The sequence below is a fragment of the Anomaloglossus baeobatrachus genome, chromosome 2 (genome assembly GCF_048569485.1).
Source record: "Anomaloglossus baeobatrachus isolate aAnoBae1 chromosome 2, aAnoBae1.hap1, whole genome shotgun sequence".
Classification (NCBI taxonomy): domain Eukaryota; kingdom Metazoa; phylum Chordata; class Amphibia; order Anura; family Aromobatidae; genus Anomaloglossus; species Anomaloglossus baeobatrachus.
In genome coordinates, this window is record NC_134354.1 from 709196199 (window position 1) to 709218648 (window position 22450).

The 22450-nt window shown below is 49.7% G+C and overlaps 1 protein-coding gene across 1 annotated transcript in view; it reads right to left on the reverse strand.

Moving 5' to 3' along the window:
* Window positions 1-22450, reverse strand: part of FREM2 (FRAS1 related extracellular matrix 2) — a 374871-nt gene that overhangs the window by 17504 nt on the left and 334917 nt on the right. Inside the window, exon 17 of the mRNA XM_075337311.1 lies at window positions 2817-3009. Within this exon, the coding sequence (XP_075193426.1) occupies window positions 2817-3009 (193 nt within the window). The remainder of the gene's footprint in view (window positions 1-2816; window positions 3010-22450) is intronic.

Genomic DNA, 22450 nt, shown 5'->3' on the forward strand with positions numbered 1-22450 from the left:
TATATATGTACATGTCTGTATATATGTACATGTCTGTATATGTGTACATGTCTGTATACTGTATATGTACATGTCTGTATATGTGTACATGTCTGTATACTGTATGTGTACATGTCTGTATATGTGTACATGTCTGTATATGTGAACATGTCTGTATATTGTATGTGTACCTGTCTATGTACTGTATGTGTACATGTCTGTATATGTGTACATGTATGTATATGTGTACATGTCTATATATGTGTACATGTCTGTATACTGTATGTGTACATGTCTGTATATATGTACATGTCGGTATACTATATGTATACATGTCTGTATATGTGCACGTGTCGGTATATTGTATGTATACATGTCTGTATATATGTACATCACATCAACAGAGCAGAAGCTTCTTTTCCACTCTGTTCTGGTGACAGGATGGATTGCTGATTGACAGCTGGCACCCCACTGCCTAACAGGGGATCTGGCTGTCAATATAAACCGCTGCTCAGTTGACTTGACGTCAGTGTAAGCCGCTAAATCGTGATCTGTGACTGCTCTGTGTCGGTGAAAAACAGTGCCGGACACAACAGATTGGTAGGTAGCACCTACTTACTTGTTAGTGCTTAGGAACTTTTGTTTTTTAACACAGTCCCGGATATCCCCTTTAAGTTTTTAAACGCCCTTGTCAGTTACTGACAGTGGCACTTAGTGCTATAGCCGGTGCATGCACTCATCAGCTCCCATCAGCCATCCTGTGACACAGTAACGGGTTGCTGATGGCTTGCTGCCATGTTGGTTATTATATTAAGCCCAGCCAGAGGTTGGCGGTTCTAGGAAGACGTTATGCTGACTAGAACAACTCCTAAACTGTGACTATGATTGGAACTGAATGGCAGCAGGGAGAATAAAAATAATTTTCTCCCTGTAGCCAACACTTTTCCACTTAAAGCTAACGAGGCTTTAAACACTATTTACCTGCAGAATGACCCAACATCTGCAGATACATTGTGTTTCTCAAGGTAACAAGTTACTTTTAAAGGGATGTCAAGAACATTTGTTGAATTGCACTCTAAAGGGGGCTTTACACGCAACGATATCGCTAGCGATATCGCTGGTGAAAGCACCCGCCCCCGTCGTTTGTGCGTCACAGGATATCGCTGCCAGTGGCGCACAAATTCGTACCTGCCTAGCGACGTCGCTGTTGCCGGCGAACCACCTCCTTTCTAAGGGGGCGGTTCATGCGGCGTCACAGCGGCGTCACTAAGCGGCCGCCCAATAGAAGCAGATGGGCGGAGATGAGTGGCCGTAACATCCCGCTCACCTCCTTCCTTCCTCATTGCTGGTGGCTGCAGGTAAGCTGTAGTTCGTCGTTCCCGAGGTCTCACACATAGCGATGTGTGCTGCCTCGGGAACGACGAACAACCTCCGTCCTGCAACAATCAACGATTTTCTGAAAATGAACGACGTGTCAACGTTCAACGATAAGGTGAGCGTCGCTAACGATGCCAGATGTGCGACACGGAATCCGTGACCCCGGCGATATATCGTTAGATACGTTGTTGCGTGTAACGGGGCTTTGACTCCTAACAATGTGAAATGTACTATTAGGATTCGGCTGTTTTTAAACTCTCTGTGCTTGACACATCCCCGCTCCATATGCAATTTTTATAGAGACAATCACTTGCCAATTACTTTTTCGTTTCAATTGGGTTTATCAAAAGATAATGAAGTTGTCATGAGATTGTCTTCATGCAAACTACATATGGAGCAGGGATGTGATGAGCACAGAGAGTATGTGAACAGCCATATCCTAACACAAAATCTAAAAATTAATGTTTTTTATTGAGAAGATTTTGAAAAATAAATTAAAATAAATAACCACAAATACAGTTACAATTACAGAAAAAAAAAACAGGAAAAAGAAAGAACACGTAGTCTCCTTACAATACATTTAAGTGACAGGCAAGTGATCAGGCAAGCAAACAGGTCTTGTTAACCAAAAGGTATTTTTTAATAAAAAGGGTGTTCAAAAGGGCCTGAATAGGTAATTTTTGTATATGTAGTGAGATGGGTTATGATACTGTATCTATGTAGTAAGCTTGGTTTTGCTCTCATATCCATATAGTAAGCTCAGCTATGGTACTGTTTGCAGTAAGTTTTGTTTTGGTATCATATCAATGCAGTATTCTTGGCTCTGGTACTATATCTATGTAGCAATCTGGATTCAGGTACCTTATGTATGCAGTAAGCTTGGTTCTGTTCCCGTATATATGTATTATGTTTGTTTCTGTTCCTGTATCCATGTTGTAAGCTCAATTCTGCTTCCTTATCTCTGTAGTATGCTTCTTTCAGTTCCCATATCTATGTAGTAATCTTGGTTCCATTCTCATCAGTTGGTTCAGTTTCTGTATCTATGTGGTCAGCATGCTTCTGTTTCAGTATCTATGTAGGCAGTAAACTTTGTTCTGCTCCCATATCTATGCAGCAAGCTCCATTCTGTTCTGATCTATGTACCAGCCAATATTATATACGGTCGCAAAATATTTCTGCAATTGTGCTCCAGTACCGAAGGGGAGAACAAAATCTAATTTTTTTGAGCACTTGAAGACTAGTGTTGCAAAATCTTAAAGTTTATACTCTAAATATTAGCAAAACTGAAAAAAAGCATCTGTACGTTTGTGGCATTGTGCAACATTTTGATGAATTTGGTACAAAAAAAAGAAACGCAAGCAAAAAAGACAAATACTGAATACTTTCAGAAAATAACAAGCCAGACAGAGATAGGAAGGAATAAAATCTGAGGAAAATACATTCAAGACTGACAGTTTTACCTTGTAATTCAGCCTCTGGAGGACTCCCAATCCCATCCTTCCACAAGATGGCAGTGTCATACACAAAGGTCAGACGGAGCTCGGAGTGTAGATCAAAGTGCTGCCACCCGCCAACGCCCACAGGAGAGTGAAAGACATAGGACACATAGAGCGGCACCCGCAGCGTTACATAGGACTGGACAAGATTCAAGACCTGTACAGAGATATAAAAAAACCTTTAGAAACAGCCCGCATTATTATTATTATTATTCATTAGCTACGGTAAGTTAAATCTGGATAATTATTTATGTAAACATTTATCAGTATTTTGTATATTGGCATATCCAAATGCTTTTCTCCAATTCTTGGCTTTGCGGCTTCCCTTGTCCAATCGCTGCCTTGGATAGTTATACTGTACCCATCACAAGGTGAACTGTAGGCTCCGGACACCATGGAGGATACCTCCCGGTTCCCTGACGGACTCTGGTACAGAGCTTGCCCTTGCTTCAGCAACACTTGTCAGAACTGACTTTCCTAACTGTCTGGCTAACCAACTCTTTGTCACACTTCCCACCATATTCCAAGTCTCCTCAATTAGCAAAAGTATCTAACTCTACGTGCCCACACCTGCATATCACTCTTTATATTATTAATACACTCTATCTTATATAATATCCTACTTAGCATTATTATCTTAAGCAGGCTTTACACGCTACGACATTGCTAATGCGAAGTCGTTGGGGTCACGGAATTGGTGACGCACATCCGGCCGCATTAGCGATGCCGTTGCGTGTGACACCGATGAGCGATTTTGCATCGTTGCAAAAACGTGCAAAATCGCGCAAAATCGCTCATCGGTGACATGGGTGTCCATTCTCAAAAATCGTTACTGCAGCAGTAACGAGGTTGTTCCTCGTTCCTGCGGCAGCACACATCGCTCAGTGTGACACCGCAGGAACGAGAAAGCTCTCCTTACCTGCCTCCCGGCCACAATGCGGAATGAAGGATGTGGGCGGGATGTTACGTCCCTCTGCTGCTATTGGGCGGCCACTCAGTGACGTCGCTGTGACGCCGCACGGACCGCCTCCTTAGAAAGGAGGCGGTTCGCCGGTCACAGCGACGTCGCCGGGCAGGTAAGTATGTGTGACGGGTCTGGGCGATGTTGTGCGGCACGGGCAGCGATTTGCCCGTGTCGCGCAACAGATGGGGGCGGGTACCCACACTAGCGATATCGGGACCGATATCGCAGTGTGTAAAGCCCGCTTTACTCTATTCACTATCAACACATTGCTAACACATTAATAACGTATACTATTTGTCCTTTATGTTACTATAAAATGCACATTATGCAGTAATACCATAAAACATACATTTGTCTTATTAGTACTCGTGCTAGGTGGCACCAGACGCTACACCCAGTTTCCTCTGCTACGTCAGAGAAACATATCCTCCAGCAGCAGCGCTGCTCAACACAAATATAACACACTCATAATAAAATACAATAGTACAGTACAATACTCAGAAGGGGTGCGGGTAATTCGACCACCTCCTACATGCCTCCTTTCTTAAATCTAGCCATCCTCGGCCAGGATTTTGCTAAGCAACTTGCATGTCTTTAGAGTCTAGATTAGCAGTAGGCCAGCGTCTATACCATCTGGGTACCAAATGGAGATACACAGATACATGCACAAACTACACACAATAGTAGTCTCTGATTTGCCAGCATCGGTTTGTTTCCGCGTGCCTGCCATTTCCAGCAGGGAAGAGGGACAGTCCCAGACCCACTCCTCTGGGTCCACAAGTCTACTCCACCTCCTCCTCTCTCTGCAGATGCCAGTACTGGATACACTGTCCCGAAGCACCATGGCGAAACAAAAATCCATGGGTAAACGTCCTTGGGAAAAGAAGGGCAAAGTCTTGAGACAAAGGGGAGATGTCCTTGGGCCAAGGGGTAAAGTCCATGTAACTAGGGGCAAGGTCCGTGGAACAAAAAGTAGTGTCCACAAGGCAGGGGCAAACAGGCTAAGCACCCGCTTTGCCTTTCGGCATTCCAGCAGAGAGGGGCGCAACATGCGCAACAAAAGATAAGGAGGGGGAAAACAAATAAAAATACCTTTTGGCTGCTCAGGTCATCTTCAGAGACTGGATCTCCAGACTTGTCCCCACGAGACGCGGAACAGTCCATTAATAGAGGTACAACTGAGGCACGTCATCAGGGTCTGGTTATTTTTCTCACTACCAACCTTGCAGCCATATTTTTGTTGGTTCTGGAAATGGTAGAATTTTCCTTCAAATATAAATTCAGCCTGCCTAACAAAGGCTGCATAGGAGCCTTGGGGATTCTCCACCTTCAAGTACCTCCACCTTCACCTTGCACTCGGAATCTTACTGTAAAGGGGCTATCGCCCCAGACGAATTGACTGAAGCTACATCAATGAAAATCCAATCCTGAGTCGCGTCCTCCAAGATATACCCGCGGCTGCGCCAGAATTCAAAGGAGGCCACCTCTCCCAGAGTGGCCAGCTGCTGGTGCCTGGTCGTGGGCGACTGTTGGGGCTCCAAATCCCACTCCTTTAGTGCCAATCATGCTCTGCCTCTGCCAGGCTCTCTCCGGCCAAATCTTACAACAGCCGCTGTATCTGGACACTCTGGTCGGGTTTTTCCTGATTGGCCAGCTCACCTTTGGCTATCCTTTCCATATGCGACACCTCTGCCATGGTCCAGTTGTCACTCTTTTAGAGACTGTAATGATGCCAATCATTTTTGGACCTGGCCCTCTAGGGTGGGGCCTCTTCTGGATCCTCCTCCCGTTTCTTCAGGGCAGCCACCTATTCTCCCTCAGCAACTCGGGGAGGGCGGACTCTTTCTTTCAAGTGCACAGGCCAGAGGTGGGCACCTCTAATCACTGGGCATTCCTTAATTCACAGCCTCTGAACATGTAGTGTAGCGCTTCACAGTGTTTTTCTCACCCTCTGGTGAACTTGCCAAGGGCAGGTTCTATTGCATATATTTTATATATATATATGCTTCCGAGCATACCAGACAGCGTTTTGTGTTCTTTTTCTTCGTGGACATCCTCGATTGGTGTTGCCTGTGCTCGGGTCCCAGCGATGTCTGTTCCCTTTTCCTTCGTTCTTTTGTAGTTTGTTTTCTTTGGGCATCGTCCCCACAGTCCATCTTAACAGATTATGCGAGGATCGACCCTGCTCGCAGTCCCACTTTTAGCGATGGCCGGCGGACCACCATGGTACAACTACGAAACGCAAGATGAGGTTGCAGAAAACAAGGGTTTGCTTTATTTACAGGCAGGACACACAACAATGGCACACGCCATAAGGGGAATATTACTTAGAGTAGTAAGATATTACAAGCTTCAGCTACTAGCTGGGGCAGGCAAACCGCACATATCCCCAAATATCACAGACAAAAGACTATGGGTAGGGAACCAAACAAAGCAATTCAATTAATACACTATGCTACAACCTAACTGGCCTCCGCTAACAGGGCTGCGCGGATGCTGTGCTCTGGCTAATGAGACCTACGCTATGCCCTACAAAGTGCGCCCAACAGTAGACTCATGGTACCGCTGAAGGGGAATCAGTCCAACTCCTAGGGCTTTGGTCCTGGTGTCGACATTGGCGCACACTTCTCCAAGCAGGGTAAGAAACTCCTCTGTTGTGGACCTTGTCTCCTTTCAGACTCCTAGGGCTTTGCTGGCCTTGGGGATATCTTCTACTTGGTTCGGTATTCACACCACTGCACTCAGGTGTCACTCACGGTCCGGCTGCAGTAAGGTTCTTGCACCAGTCCCGTAACTCTTCCAATACCAGAGTCCTCCAAGCTTTTTCCTCAGAACGGCTCCTCTCCTGTTCATGTCCTGCAGCACAAACATACTTGTCCCCGCCTACAGCACTCCCTACACCTCCTTTCCTTTTCCTGCTCTTTTCAGCCACACTAAACCAAGGGTTCAGCTATATAGGGGGGAAACATGATGTGCCGGCTCAGCTGGCCAGTCCATGGAAACTGGAACAGGGGTACTGTCTCTTAAAAGCAAAGCGTACCCTACTTGTAGGGATAACCCCCTACATAGACATAGCCGGAAAAGTAAAAAAGTAACTGTACTTTCAAATAACTTTTTCGAATAAGTTGTCCTGTGTATGTACATAACATAACATTATTTCTGGCCCATATATGACTTGTATCCTACATTTTCAACAGTGCCATCCTTTCCAAGCTCTATTTGAAAAATTGCAATTGACTCTGAGCTGGTGGGAGAAGGCTAGCTGCTATGATGTCTCCCATGTGCAGCACAGCAGACAAATGAGGAATTGATAGTTACGTAGAAAATCTATAAATGGCCACTACATAAAGGGCTTATTTAGAAAATACATATGTAAGCAGATGAGTAATCAGCTAATATTAAACCAAAATACAAATCATTATTAGAAGTTCAATAAAAACAAGGGTAAAAGATGTCAGTCACTAAGAAAACACCTTGAATGGGAGGATCACCCACATAATAACAAGGCATTCACATTGCGATCATAATTATCAGCAGATTTGGCTTTCAGTACCATCTTTATGCTGATGACACACAGCTATACACCTCATTCCCTGAACTCACCCCCGCTGTACTACAGAACACGAGTGACTGCCTGACTGCAGTTTGCAATGTCATGTCTGTTCTCTATAAACGTAACCTTTCCAAAACTGAACTTCTGCTTTTCCCTCCATCTCCCAACCTTCCTAAACCTGACATCTCCCTTTGTGTGTGTGGCACCACAATAACTCCTAGGCAGGAGGCTCGCTGTCTGGGTGTTATACTTGACACTGATCTGTCCTTCACCTCCCACATACAATCTCTTGCCCGCTCCTGCCGCTTGCACCGCAAGAAGATCCCTAGAATTCGCCCCTTTCTCACAATGGAAACGACAAAAACCCTCACCGTGGCCCTCATCCACTCTCGCCTTGACTACTGTAACTCTCTATTAATTGGTCTCCCCCTAACTAGACTCTCCCCTCTACAGTCCATCCTTAATGCAGGAGCCAGGGTCACCTATCTGGCTAACCGCTACTCGGATGCCTCTGCTCTATGCCAGTCATTGCACTGGCTGCCCATATATCACAGGATCCAATTCAAAATGGGTGTTCTCAACCACAAAGCTCTCCACAATGCGGCACATTCCTACATCTCCACCCTCCTCTCTGTCTATCATCCCACCCGTTCTCTACGCTCTGCCAGCGACTTTCAACTAACATCCACACTAATCCGAACCTTCCACTCCTGGATCAAAAACTTCTTCCGAGCTGCACCAATCCTCTGGAACGCTCTACCCCAAGAAGCCAGGACGAATCATAACTTACTCAGCTTCAGACGCACCCTAAAAATGCATCTTTTTAGGGCGGCCTATCACACTCCCTAGCCAAACTAAATTCACATAATCCCTCCACAACTTCTCAGAACATAACCCCACGTCAGATTCCTTAGCACCCAAATGCATCTCAAGGTTCTGGCCAACTGGTCCAGGCAGCCATTATCTATCCCCCATTTCCTTGAGATGGCTGCATTGTCATTGTAAATAAGCACTTGTACATTGCTCCCCCCCATCTCATTGTAGATTGTAAGCTCTCACGAGCAGGGTTGTCTTTTTCCCCTCTAAATATTGCATTTTCTATAACTGTTACTTGTTTGCATATGATCCTCCTGAGTTGTAAAACGCTGTGGAATATGTTGCTGCTATAGAAATAAAGATTGTTATTATTTTTTATTATTATTATGAACAATGATATAAATAGAAAATATGCAATATATGTTCACGTCCACAAGATGGCAGCAGAGGACCATATGAAAAAGCAGCAAACTGAGATCCACTGGTATATGTGAGAAAAAACGTCTCCATAATATCTGCAAACTTGCAGTCTGACAGTGTAAAAATCCATACAGTGGCCTAAAGGGACCGTGTAAGGAGGAAAACAGTAAATGACTGAAAGAACAAGAAAAGAAAGAGTGAATTAGGTGCACAGGGTCGGAAAAAATAGCTGCAAACTGTCACGGCCGGGCGGTCGGGCAGACCCAGGAGGTGGATCCACTGGACCGAACTCTAAGATGGAGGTAGGGAGTCCGGCAGCTGAAGCACTGAAGGGCAGCAGGATAGTCCGTGCAAGTGAAGACAGCGGAGGAGTCCCTGGGACCACGGAGTCACAGAAGGTAGTCTTGGTGACGTAGCTCAGGTTCGGAGGCCGAGATGATATCAGGCGGAGTCCGGAACCTCTGGAGCAAGATGACGGGTCACCGCAGGGATCCGAGATGGCAGGTGCTGTCGGATGGCAGACGGACAGCGTGCGGGGTTCGGGATACGGCAGACTGGATGGCGAGGCAGGTACGGCTCTACAAAGAGAGATAGGTGAGTACAGGCACATAAACACCAGGAGACCTGACTCCTAGCTCAGGGAACACGAAGATCAGGCCCCGCCCCCTTGGACAAGAACCCCCTTTATACCCTGATCCTGACTAACCTCATTTCCTGTTACTGGACGCTGGCCCTTTAAGAAAGGGTCAGTGACCGCGCGCGTGCCCTAATGCGCATGCGCGCGGCCCGGGTGCCAGAAGCCAGGGAAGGAGGCTGCGAGGAGGACGCAGGAGAGCCGGCCAGGGCCTGGGAAGATGTCGGACGCCGGGATCGGCGACCAGAGGACCTATGGAGGACGGGCACCGGAGGCTGGGACGAGGGGAGCGTGGCAGGTGAGCCGGGGAGCGGAGCTGAGGACCCGGGGAGGGGAGCCGAGGACCCGGGGAGCGTGACAGTACCCCCCCCCCCCACGCCCCCCTCCCCGCAACCGGGACATGAAGGCACGGATAAGAGGAGTGCCTACGTTCTCCCTGGGCTCCCAGGACCTATCCTCAGGACCATACCCTGCCCAGTCCACCAGGAAGAACTGCCGACCTCGTACGGTCTTCATGGCCACGATATCCCTTACCGCATAGATGTCATCATCGGCAATAGGTGGAGGAGCTGGACTGGCAGCAGCGGAGAAGGGACCAAGGACCACCGGCTTGAGCAGGGAGACGTGGAACGAGTTGGGTATCCTCATCGTGGCCGGGAGCTGCAGCTTGTAGGAGACCTCATTGATCCTGGTGAGGACTTTAAACGGCCCAATGTAGCGAGGACCCAGCTTGTATGAAGGTATCTTCAGGCGGACGTACTGGGAAGAAAGCCAGACGAGGTCTCCAGGAGAGAAACACGGAGGATCCAGGCGTTTCTTGTCTGCGTGTCTCTTCATCCGCAGGGAAGCACGTCCTAGAGACACCTTGACAGAGTCCCAAATGGTGGCAAAGTCACGGGCTACTGTATCTGCAGCAGGGACATCCGAAGAGGGGGATACAGGCAATGGGATGGAAGGCTGAAGTCCGTAGACAACATGGAAGGGAGAGCTGGAGGACGACTCACTGATGTGGTGGTTGTGGGAGAATTCAGCCCAAGGTAGAAGAGCGGACCAGTCGTCGTGATGGGCGTTAACATAGTGACGTAGAAATGAGGTCAAGATTTGATTGACCCTCTCTACTTGGCCATTAGACTGAGGATGGTATGCAGATGAAAAGTCCAGAGTCACTCCCAGATGGTTACAGAGAGCCCTCCAGAAGCGGGAGGTGAACTGAGTTCCTCTGTCTGATACGATGTGTAATGGAAAGCCATGCAAGCGGAAGATGTGTTGTATAAAAGCGTCCGCGAGTTCCTGAGCAGAGGGCAGTCCAGCCATAGGAATGAAATGGGCCATTTTTGAGAACCGGTCCACCACGACCCATATGACTGTGTGCCCGGATGACAATGGCAAGTCCGTAATAAAGTCCATTGCTATGTGTTGCCACGGAATCGAAGGTATCGGCAGAGGCAGAAGGCGGCCATGTGGGAGGTGTTTGGGCGTCTTGTTTCTGGCACAAGAGGAGCAGGCAGAGACAAAGGCGGCGACGTCCGTGCGAAGAGATGGCCACCAGTAATGGCGTACAATCGCACCCCATGTTCTCTTCTGGCCTGCATGGCCGGCTGTTTTTGAGGTATGACCCCAGTGTAAGACCGTTAGCCTGTCGGTCTCCGAGACATAGGTCTTCCCAGGTGGTATCTGGGCCAGAGTGACAGGAGCCACCGGAACAATCTTGCTAGGAGAGATGATAGGCTGGATAGTCTCTTCCTCCTGTTCCATGGGCATGAGAGACCTAGACAAGGCATCAGCGCGTACATTCTTGTCCGCTGGTCGGAAGTGGAGCTGGAAGTCAAACCTGGCAAAGAATAAGGACCACCTGGCTTGCCGTGGGTTCAGTCGCTGAGCGGACCGCAGGTATTCCAGGTTTTTGTGGTCCGTGTAGATAATCACGGGGTACACTGCTCCTTCCAGGAGGTAGCGCCACTCCTCCAGAGCCAGTTTGACCGCCAGTAGTTCTCGGTCACCGATGGTGTAATTACGTTCGGGTGCTGAGAAGCTCTTAGAGAAGAAACCGCAGGTCACCATCTTCCCGGAGGAGGATTTTTGCATGAGCACTGCTCCGGCTCCTGAGGAGGAGGCATCCACCTCCAAGGTGAACTGGCGGTTTAACTCCGGTCGGTGGAGTACAGGGGCGGAGGCGAATGCTCGCTTCAAAGAACAAAATGCGGCGTCTGCCGCAGGTGACCAGTCCTTAGGATTAGCCTCCTTTTTGGTCAAAGCGGAGAGAGGAGCGGTCAAGGCAGAGAAGTGCGGGATAAACTGGCGGTAGTAGTTGGCGAATCCCAGGAAGCGTTGGATTGCCTTCAGTCCAGAAGGCGGAGGCCAGTTGATGATGGCGGAGACCTTCTTGGGGTCCATCTGCAGTCCAGTATCAGAGATGATGTACCCCAGAAAGGGGAGGGAAGACTGCTCAAAGACACACTTCTCATACTTTGCGTACAGGCGATTCTCTCTCAGTCTTTGTAAGACCAGCTGTACGTTTTCTCTGTGGGTTTGGAGGTCCGGAGAGAAGACAAGGATGTCATCTAGATAAACAACCACACAGATGTAGAGAAGGTCCCGAAACACGTCGTTCACCAGTTCTTGGAAGACGGCAGGAGCGTTACACAGACCGAAGGGCATCACGCAGTACTCATAATGTCCATCGCGCGTATTAAACGCGGTTTTCCATTCGTCACCAGAGCGGATGCGTACCAGATTGTAAGCACCCCGAAGATCCAGCTTGGTGAACACACGAGCTCCTCTAAGCCGGTCAAATAATTCGGGAATGAGCGGCAGGGGGTATTTGTTTTTCACGGTGATTTGATTGAGACCCCGGTAGTCTATGCATGGGCGTAAGTCTCCCTCTTTCTTCTTGACAAAGAAGAAACCTGCTCCAGCAGGAGAGGAGGATCTCCGAATGAACCCTCTTGCTAGGCTCTCTGAGATGTAATCTGACATGGCCCTGGTTTCGGCTGGAGATAAAGGATATATCCGTCCTCTAGGTGGGGTTGTCCCTGGAAGCAGGTCAATGGCACAATCGTATGGACGATGTGGCGGCAGTACCTCGGATTCCTTTTTGTCAAAGACATCGGCAAAGGACCAATAGGCCGAAGGCAGCCCCGTTAGGGTCTCAGGAACCGGAGGTCGTCGGAGGGGTGGTATGGACTTTAGGCACCTCTCATGACACGAAGAGCCCCAACGGGTGACTTCGCCAGTACCCCAGCTAACCGATGGTTCATGTGTCCGCAACCATGGGAGTCCCAACAGGATCTGGTGGGACATGTGTGGGAGAACGTAGAGAGCGATGTTCTCGGTGTGAAGAGCACCGATGCGTAGTTCGACAGGCCTGGTGATCAAGGAGATGGTATCAGAGAGAGGCCTCCCATCCACCGAGGCAATCACTAGGGGTTTGTCGAGTGGCATGACAGGCACCCGGTACTTGTCCACCGTGGCCTGCTGGATGAAATTGCCTGCTGCCCCGGAATCGAGGTAGGCATCAGCCGTGAACCGCGTCTCTCCCGTGGTCACTTGCACTGTCCATGTAACTGGGTCAGAGAGGGTCCCAGCACCTAGGGTGGCCTCTCCTACCAACCCTAGGCTTTGGAGTTTCCCGGCCTCTCTGGACAGGAGCGTAGCAGGTGGGTGTCCTCACCACAGTAAAAGCAGAGGCCCTGGGCGAGCCGCTCTGCTCGACGTCGTTCAGACTGCCGCACTCGGTCGATCTGCATGGGCTCGTGGACGGGAATCCCAGCTGTTGATGACTGAGGAACGGAGGACTTCTGCGGAGGAGGAGAATGCCGTACCGGGCGTCTCTCCCGAGATAGCTCTTTGGAGCGCTCCTGAAAACGTATGTCCACACGAGTTGCTAGGGCGATCAGTGCATCTAGGGTGGAGGGCACGTCCCGACCCGCCAACTCATCCTTGATGCGACTCGAGAGTCCTTCCCAGAAGGCGGCTGTTAGGGCCTCATTATTCCACCCGAGTTCTGAAGCCAAAGTGCGGAAACGGATGGCGTATTGACCCACCGTCAGTGTCCCTTGACGTAGGCGGAGGAGTGATGAAGCAGAGGCAGAGGCGCGTCCTGGCTCGTCAAAGGTACTGCGGAAGGCCTGTAGGAACTGTTGGAGATCCTTGGTCATGGGGTCCTCCTTCTCCCACAAGGGGTTCATCCACGCCAGCGCCTCGCCCTCTAGGTGGGACATTATAAAGGCGACCTTGGCTTGGTCGGAGGCGAACAGATGTGGCAGCTGCGTGAAGTGAAGGGAACATTGGTTTATGAAGCCCCTGCAGGTCTTGGGATCTCCAGCATACCGAGGAGGTGACGCCAAACGGAGTCGGGAAGCATCTGAAGAGGCTGCCACTGGTACGGGAGCCATGGCTTGCCTGGCGGGGGACCTGGGTGCCGCAGGCGTCATTGATGCTTGTAATGTGTACAGGCGGGTGTCCACGGAGGTCATGAATTGCAGCATGCGGGTCTGGACTTCACGCTGGCGTTGGAGTTCCTCTTGCAGGGCCATTAGTGCAGCAGCGGGATCCATGGCCTGATCTTACTGTCACGGCCGGGCGGTCGGGCAGACCCAGGAGGTGGATCCACTGGACCGAACTCTAAGATGGAGGTAGGGAGTCCGGCAGCTGAAGCACTGAAGGGCAGCAGGATAGTCCGTGCAAGTGAAGACAGCGGAGGAGTCCCTGGGACCACGGAGTCACAGAAGGTAGTCTTGGTGACGTAGCTCAGGTTCGGAGGCCGAGATGATATCAGGCGGAGTCCGGAACCTCTGGAGCAAGATGACGGGTCACCGCAGGGATCCGAGATGGCAGGTGCTGTCGGATGGCAGACGGACAGCGTGCGGGGTTCGGGATACGGCAGACTGGATGGCGAGGCAGGTACGGCTCTACAAAGAGAGATAGGTGAGTACAGGCACATAAACACCAGGAGACCTGACTCCTAGCTCAGGGAACACGAAGATCAGGCCCCGCCCCCTTGGACAAGAACCCCCTTTATACCCTGATCCTGACTAACCTCATTTCCTGTTACTGGACGCTGGCCCTTTAAGAAAGGGTCAGTGACCGTGCGCGTGCCCTAATGCGCATGCGCGCGGCCCGGGTGCCAGAAGCCAGGGAAGGAGGCTGCGAGGAGGACGCAGGAGAGCCGGCCAGGGCCTGGGAAGATGTCGGACGCCGGGATCGGCGACCAGAGGACCTATGGAGGACGGGCACCGGAGGCTGGGACGAGGGGAGCGTGGCAGGTGAGCCGGGGAGCGGAGCTGAGGACCCGGGGAGGGGAGCCGAGGACCCGGGGAGCGTGACACAATCTAACAAGCACCATAAAGTCACAGCAACATGAATAAAGGAATAACAGATGGGAAGAAAGAGCAGCAGAAGTTCTAAATACAGATTTTGAGCTTTTCTTTCTTCTTGTGGAGGGAGTGTCAGGGGCAGACATATCATTGGTGCAATCTGTGCGGCCCAAGAGGTGAGGGGGCCATTTCTACCTCCAAAGCGGATGCAATTGTGCATTACGATGAGTTCTTGGGCTGCAAAGGGCCCATATACTGTTCTTACATAGCGGCCCTTTTCTCTCTATGTACACCAGTGTGAAATACCCTCTTGTCTTCAGTCTTATAGCTCACAGAGAGAAGCAGCAGAGGTATGGAGCTGAGCTGTCTAGATGTGATTCCAGCTCTGGGGTGAGGTAAAAGACTTGTTAGAAAGCTCGGCATGATTTTTCTGCGTCCCTCCTCCTTATTTTCTCACTCAGCTAGTAACTCTAAGGCTGGAGCCACACTTGCGAGAGACTCGCGCGAGTCTTGCATCACATCACCTGGCATGGCCGCACACTCTCCTGACAGGAGCGGGTTGGCTGCATATATTTCTGTGCAGCTGGCCAGCTCCTATCCGGAGAGTGTGCGGCCGTGGCGGGTGATGCGATGCAAGACTCGCGCGAGTCTCTCGCAAGTTTGAATCCGGCCTTATATGTCTTTTACTGAGCTCCTCTCAGCTGATTTTTAGTCAGTGACCACAATAAAGTTGAGTGTGCAGGGAAACAAAGAGCTTGAGAAAGCTAACAGTGCAAAATTGGTAATGAAGCCCAATTTAAAAAACTGAGTTCATGAATTTAGGAAAAAAAAATTGTGGCCAACCACTTTAAATCCAGGTGAAGGAGCTGAAGGTGCACAAATTAAAGGGAATCCGTCAGCAGGTTTTTGTTATGTAACCTGACAGGAACATGATGTAGGGACAGCGACCCTGATTCCAGCGCAATTCTTTTGTGGGCAAAGTTCAGAATTTTTTGTTCACCCCCTTAGATAAAAGTAAACCTTAACATGTTTGGTATCTACGACTCGTACTGACATCACACCAACTCATCAGTTTTTAACATCTAGAAAAAATAAAAAAATTAATCATGTAATTGCACTTTTTTTTTGCAATTTCACTGCACTTGATTTTTTTTCCCATTTTCCAGTACACTATATGGTAAAACTATTGGTTTCATTCAAAAGTACAACTCGTCCTGCAAAAAAAAACAAGCCCTCATATGATTATATTGCCAGAAAAATAAAAAAGTTACAACTCTCGGAAAACGGGGAGGAAAAAAACCAAAATGAAAAATCACTGGGGGTGAAGGGGTTAATATTTTTTCACGTCGATATGATATATTAGTGATTATAAATTACAGCTATTTCCATGTGTCAGTTTAGTTTTTCTCCCGATGTCACACGTCTGATCACATTGCTGTAATGCAGGCAGCAGGAAGATCAGTGACAAAGTCTCTGTAACTACAGTGATAGTATATTGTAAAAAATAAAAATAAAAAAAAATAAATAAAAAGTGCCCCTGTGGTCTGTATTACCTTTATTAACCTTTGATGGACCAAATATACAAATGTGGAAAAAAACAAAAAAAAAGCACATAACATTAACCCTCCACCCAAAAAGACCGACCTCCACCAGTCATTGTGTAACGCCCCGCGCTCGGCCGCAGCCGAGCCGGTCGGGTCCGGGCTCGTTCGGTGGGTGGCTCGAGCGCCTCCGGCACCCGGGGGTCACGTCGCTCTGAAGGGAAGCTGGCGCTATGTGATGGGGGTGATCTTCGGTGGGGATGTTCACGGCCGGGGCCGTGGTGTTTAGGGATGTAAATTCGTGACGCCACCCACGGGTTGTAGTGAATGTGGACACCATCGCTGCCATTAACTAGGCTCCCGGGGACGGTGTTGTGCAGCTTGGTGTTGACCCCCTCAGTGGGCTGTTGCCGTCTTTCGGGTCTTGGGACGGGAAAGGACCTAAGGTCCAGACCTCAATCAGTAAATTCGACGTGGTCCACTGGCTTCTGGACCTCGTTCAGGGTCTGAGTACCCCTCCTGGTGCTCCGGTTTCCAGTTGGTTCCCCGGTTTGGTACCGGCGAGCCACTACCCTGTCCCAGTCCCTTACGGTTCCACCAGCAGTCTTCCCGGCTCCTGCAGGCGGCAACCACCGTCTGGCTCTTGGTCACAGGGTATCTGGGTCACGACCCAGACACCTGACAAACGTTTACTCTTTACTACTACACTCCTTCACCTCCAAAACTGATCTGTTTGTGTTTTTCCCGCCTTAGGCTATACGAACTCCTCGGTGGGCGTGGCCAACCTCCTGGCTCCGCCCACTGGTGTGAACGTCAAGACCTGAGAGGGGTGACTCAGGGTTTTTAGGTTGGCTGCTGTTACCTTGTTAGGGGACGGGTGTTTGTGCAAGGGCCTACCTGTGACTACCTGGCTAGTCCAGGGCGTCACAATTGTACCATTAGTCCTGACTCAATTATCCTAAATTAACCTTGAAATATGTTAACATGAATAAGAAATTCAATAAGAAAAACTAATAAAAAGTCTAGGGTGATAATACGTAATAATAAGACTGTGTGCAAGGATCAGGCCACCATTTTGGCAGCTACACATGGTACATGTATTATTACGCTGTGTTCTACAAATAGCAGTGCAGGTGATCCTCGAAAAGGAGCACAACGTCTATATACACCTGAACTTTGGTCACGGCCTTCACACAACACTTGTGTTAGGAAAACCTCAGGATATAAATGTGAGTCCGGAAATAGTATCAGTGTTCTTATAGTCAGAAAAGTGAGTAAATCTCCAAGCTGTGGGCACACCGAGCTGTCCCTGCACATATAACACCTCTGATAACAGGTCTAACCAGCCGTATGATTCCTCGAGACGCCAGGGGACAAAGTGCGGCACAGATGTCTCCTCTACGGAGCCTGAGCATGAGGGCTGTTGTCACCTAGTTTACTTTTCCGTCTATTTTTAGTGGCAGAAAACTAATGTTTTATTAAATTGAGCAACACAAGGGTCAGAAGTGCTCGTCTTTGTATTACTTCTAGAGATGGGCAAATTTAATTGATTTTTTTTTGCAATTTGTTAAAATTGCCGCTGTCTTGCTGAACCGCAGAGGACAGGTAATCGGTTAAAAAAAAGAAAAAAAACAATAATACATTCACTACCTCTGTTGTGAAGAGAAAATACTAATGTGGATAATGATCCTAAACACAAGTCAAAATCCATAATAGACGACCTCTAAAGGTGCAAGCTGAAGGACTTACAATGGACATCACAGTCCCCTGATCTGAACATGATTAAAAATCCGTGGCATGCAAGATGAGCCAGGAGTCTCACAAAACTGGAAGATGAGCCAGAAATCTAACAAAAGTGGAAGACGAGCCAGAAATTTCACAGAACTGGAAGGCGAGCCAGAAATCTCACAGAACTGGAAGGCGACCCAGAAACCTCACAGAACTGGAAGATGAGCCAGGAATCTCACAGAACTGGAAGATGAGCCAGGAATCTCACAGAACTTGAAGATGAGCCAGGAATCTCATAAAACTGGAAGATGAGCCAGAAATCTCACAGGACTGGAAGGCGATCCAGAAATCTCACAGAACTAGAAGTCAAGCCAGAAATCTCACAGATCTGGAAGATGAGCCAGAAATTTCACAGAACTGTATGACGAGCCAGAAATCTCACAGAACTAGAAGTCAATCCAGAAATCTCACAGATCTGGAAGATGAGCCAGAAATTTCACAGAACTGTATGACGAGCCAGAAATCTCACAGAACTAGAAGACTTTTCCAAGAAACAATGGATGAAAATCCCTCAAACAAGAATTGAAAGACTCTTGGCTTGTGACAAAAAGTGTATACAAGCTGTGATATTTGCCAAAGGGGGTTACTAGGTACTAACCATGCAGGGTGCCAAAACATTTGCACTGGCCCATTCTCCCGGAAAGCACCTGTGCCTGGTGTTGCTCTCCGTGGTGCTGATCTTCGGTCTCCGGTCCTGCCGCTTCCCCGCTGCTGTGCTGCTTCCGTCCCGCAGTGGAGTGAATATGCAATGAGCATAATGAGCAGGGGTCAGAAGCAAGTGACAGCAGCGGCAGAGACAGCAGAGCTGGAGAAGGGGAGTATAGAAATTATTTTTATTTCACAGACACATGTGTTTTCTCCAGTGCATGTCACATGGATCACATCCGTGCGGTCCGTGTGTGGTCCGTGTGACACCCATGATGCCGGAGAAAAACGGACATGTCTACATGTGGAGTACACGGGCACACGTATGCTCCACATGGACACACGGTCCATGGAAAAACACGAACGTGTGCGCAGACCCATTGATTTTAATGGGTCTACGTGTGCCTGTGTCTCAGGCACGTGAGGAAACGGACGAAGCATGTACCAGAGACACGGACGTGTGAAAGAGGCCTTAAAGTGCATTTAAATTATTTCAATGTAAACGAATGCCAATAGGTAAATATTTATTGATCGGTAATCGTTTAATAGTTCATTTACACATGCAGACCGTGCTTCTCCCAATGAAACGAACATGCATATTTATGGGAAAGTCAGCAGACATAACTCTAAAGGGTGCTTTACACGCTGCAACATCGATATATCGTCAGGGTCACATCGTTAGTGACGCACATCCGGCACCGTTAGCGACATCGCAGTGTGTGACACCAATGAGCGACGATCAACGAGCGCAAAAACGTGAAAAATTGTTGCTCGTTGACACGTCGTTCATTTCCTTAATGTCGTTGTATGTGCAGGTACAATGTTGTTCGTCGTTCCTTCAACAGCACACATCGCTATGTGTGAGACCGCAGGAACGACGAACATCTCCTTACCTCCGTTCACCGGCAATGAGGAAGGAAGGAGGTGGGCGGCATGTTACGGACGCTCATCTCCGCCCCTCCTCTGCTATTGGACGGCTGCCGTGTGACGTCGCTGTGACGCCGCACGAACTGCCCCATTAGAAAGGAGGCGGTTCGCTGGCCAGAGCGACGTCGCAGGGAAGGTAAGTCCGTGTGACCGGTGTTAGCGATGTTGTACGCTACGGGCAGCGATTTGTCCGTGTCGCACAACTTACGGGGGCGGGTACGCTCGCTAGTGATATCGCACTGTGTAAAGTACCCTTATGTCTAGAATATGACTTCTGAACAACCCTTTAATTTTTTACTTTTCACATTTAGCATGTAGCAATGTGCTATTATACAATATCAAGAATTTCCACATCGGACACAGTTCACTGGAAGTCAGCGGTTTTACCCTAAAGCAGGGATCCCCAACCGGGGGCTCACGGTTGTCTGCCAGTGTGGTGCATTAGCACTCGGTTTAGCAAACAACTATGAAGATGGTGAATTTTGGAAGTATCTGACTCGCCCACCCCAGGGCTATGGGACACCCGGTGCCGGGCCGGACTAGTCCGGTGGTAGTCAGTGGTGGCTGGGCCCGACTCCGTGGCCCTGGTGGGTGTCAGTAGAATATGTGGCTTGCTGAATAAAGGTTGTGTTCGTGACGCCACCTGTGGTATGCAGCTATTAAGCCGCCGCTGCTGTGTAAGGCCTCCGGGGTGATGATGTGGCAGCAATGATGGTACTGCTCCCCACAGGTGGAGCAATGCCCCGGGGCACTGTTGGAGCTTGTGAATGTCTATGCAGCTGAAATAACAGAGACCACTTCAAGGGTGCAGTTCAAGTTCTTTACTCACAGTTCTTGTCAAGGCCGGCAGGAACCCTTGGACTGCTGGGACCACTGTCAGGGACCTCCGCCGTTTCTGGGTGATTCAGAGAGTAAAAGCCGGTACCCTTCTCTTAGTGTCTCTTTCTTCTGCTGTCTTCCTTAGCCTTGCCTTTGTTAGGATGAACCTGGCTTGGCCTCCACTACAGCCTCCAGGCTGGGGGGTCACCTGTCGGCTGATTACCCCTTTTCTGGAAGTCTGCTATGGGTTCTGGCCCTGGGAGTCTACAACCTTCCCTGGGCCTCGGTTTTTACTGTTTGGAGATGATTTTGCACTCCTCCAGTCTCTAGGGACCGTCCCCTGTCGCAGCTTGATCCCTCCACCGATGTTAATGTGGAACAGGCCACCGTAGCTCTAAACTGCCCCGACAGCTATACAGACTACCAGTGGCCCTGCGACTCCTTCTGCCTCTTACGTGGTGTCACCTGGACCTCTGGGTCCCAGGATCTTCACCAGGAAGCGTCTCCTTCTGTTTCTCTGCTCCTGTCTGACTTGGAGCTTTCTTTCCTTCTTTCTTTCTTTCTTTCTTTCTTTTCTCCTCCTTGCCTGCCTCCAGCAGGCCTCCTCCTCCCTCCTTTCTCTCGTTCTTCTTCTCCAACTACATGCTCACTCTCTCACTCCCTGAAGTAGACTAACTAAACTTGACCTTCCTGCCTTTGTCTGCTCTCAGATGGCTCCTCCCACCTCCCCAATTGCTAAGCTGTACCCTATAGGAGCAGGGATGGGTCTTACGGCCCCTCCGAGCATGCAGCATGGAGGGGTAACTGCCACTTTCCCTGGTCCCAGTATGTACCTAACAATGGGTGTAGTGTGGATTTACCAGGGGACCGGAGTTCACTCTCTTCCTCTCCCAGAATGGGGCATCACACCGCTGGATGGGGTGCAATGACCTGTGGCGACGGAAGCCTCAGGGGCGCCACACTCCCCCACAGCAAATCCCAGCACGTCCTCGGGCTGAAAAACAACAAAAACATGTGGAAGAACTGCAAAACATTTTTGGTATGCAAAGCAATAAAACAATTAACATTTCTTCCCTTTATGGGAGGCACAAATACTTTAACGTTGCAACTTCTTATAAAGAAACTATGTGTGCACTTTCAGTTCATTGCACAGTTTGGGCACTTCCCCCATAATTCTGGTAGGGGGCACAACGGGTGCAACTATATACATTTTCGGCTACAACAAGTCCAGTAGCCTGGCAGTTCGTTTCCTTTTCAAACAACAATGGGACAAAATCAACCAGCCACTAAGTCCAATGGCCTGTTACACAGGACACATAAGACATCACATTCACCGGGGACCACATTCCAGTTCCGTGGCCCGGTACATATAAACATGGGGGTGACATCTTCGAAAAGCATGAGGGGCAGTACAGCAGGAAAGGGTGTCATCTTCGCAAAGAACATTAGGGCAGAACACAAGGGACATCTTCAAAAAGAATGAGGGGCAGACAGGGGCTATATACAGTTCAGCTTCTTCTTTTCTTTGCTTCTTTACATGTAGGGATTCTTCTCCGACTCCCCACCTGGCAGCAGGTAGACAGCGGTCAGCACAGTCTGCGTCTGCTGGTTTTGGCGGGCCGCGCCTGGCATGGCAGCGGCCTGTATTGGAGTCCCTGCTGTGACCGATTCTTGACGGGCCGCACCTGGCGTGGCTGCGGCCTGGGCTTGGCGGGCCGCATCTGCGGCGTGGATTAACGTCGCCGCTGCGGCGGAATCTTGCTTGTCCGAGCGGGGTATCGCTGGTGGGGCCTGAGCTGGACGGGCCGGGCTTGGCGTCGCTGCTGCGGTGTGGATGGGCGTCGCTCCGGCGGCGAAATCTTGGCGGGCCGCACCTGGCGTGGCTGCAGCCCGGATCGGCGTCGCCATGCCGGGCATCTCTCCAGGGACCGCGGGCATGGTAGCGGGGGTTGGGGCACTCGCGCCGGCAGGGGCATTAAATGACTCACCCCTCAGTAGCATCTCCGGTGTTCTGGCGGTCGCTGCTCCGCGCGTCGCTTGCCGGATCTGCTGCATCACCTCTGCCTGCAGCCTTTCACACCACTGGTCCATCTCCCAGCCCCACCAGTCAGCGGAGTCTAGCTCTGGATCGCTGCGTGTGGACGCCATTCTCTCTGCGTCTCCTTCTGCACGATCT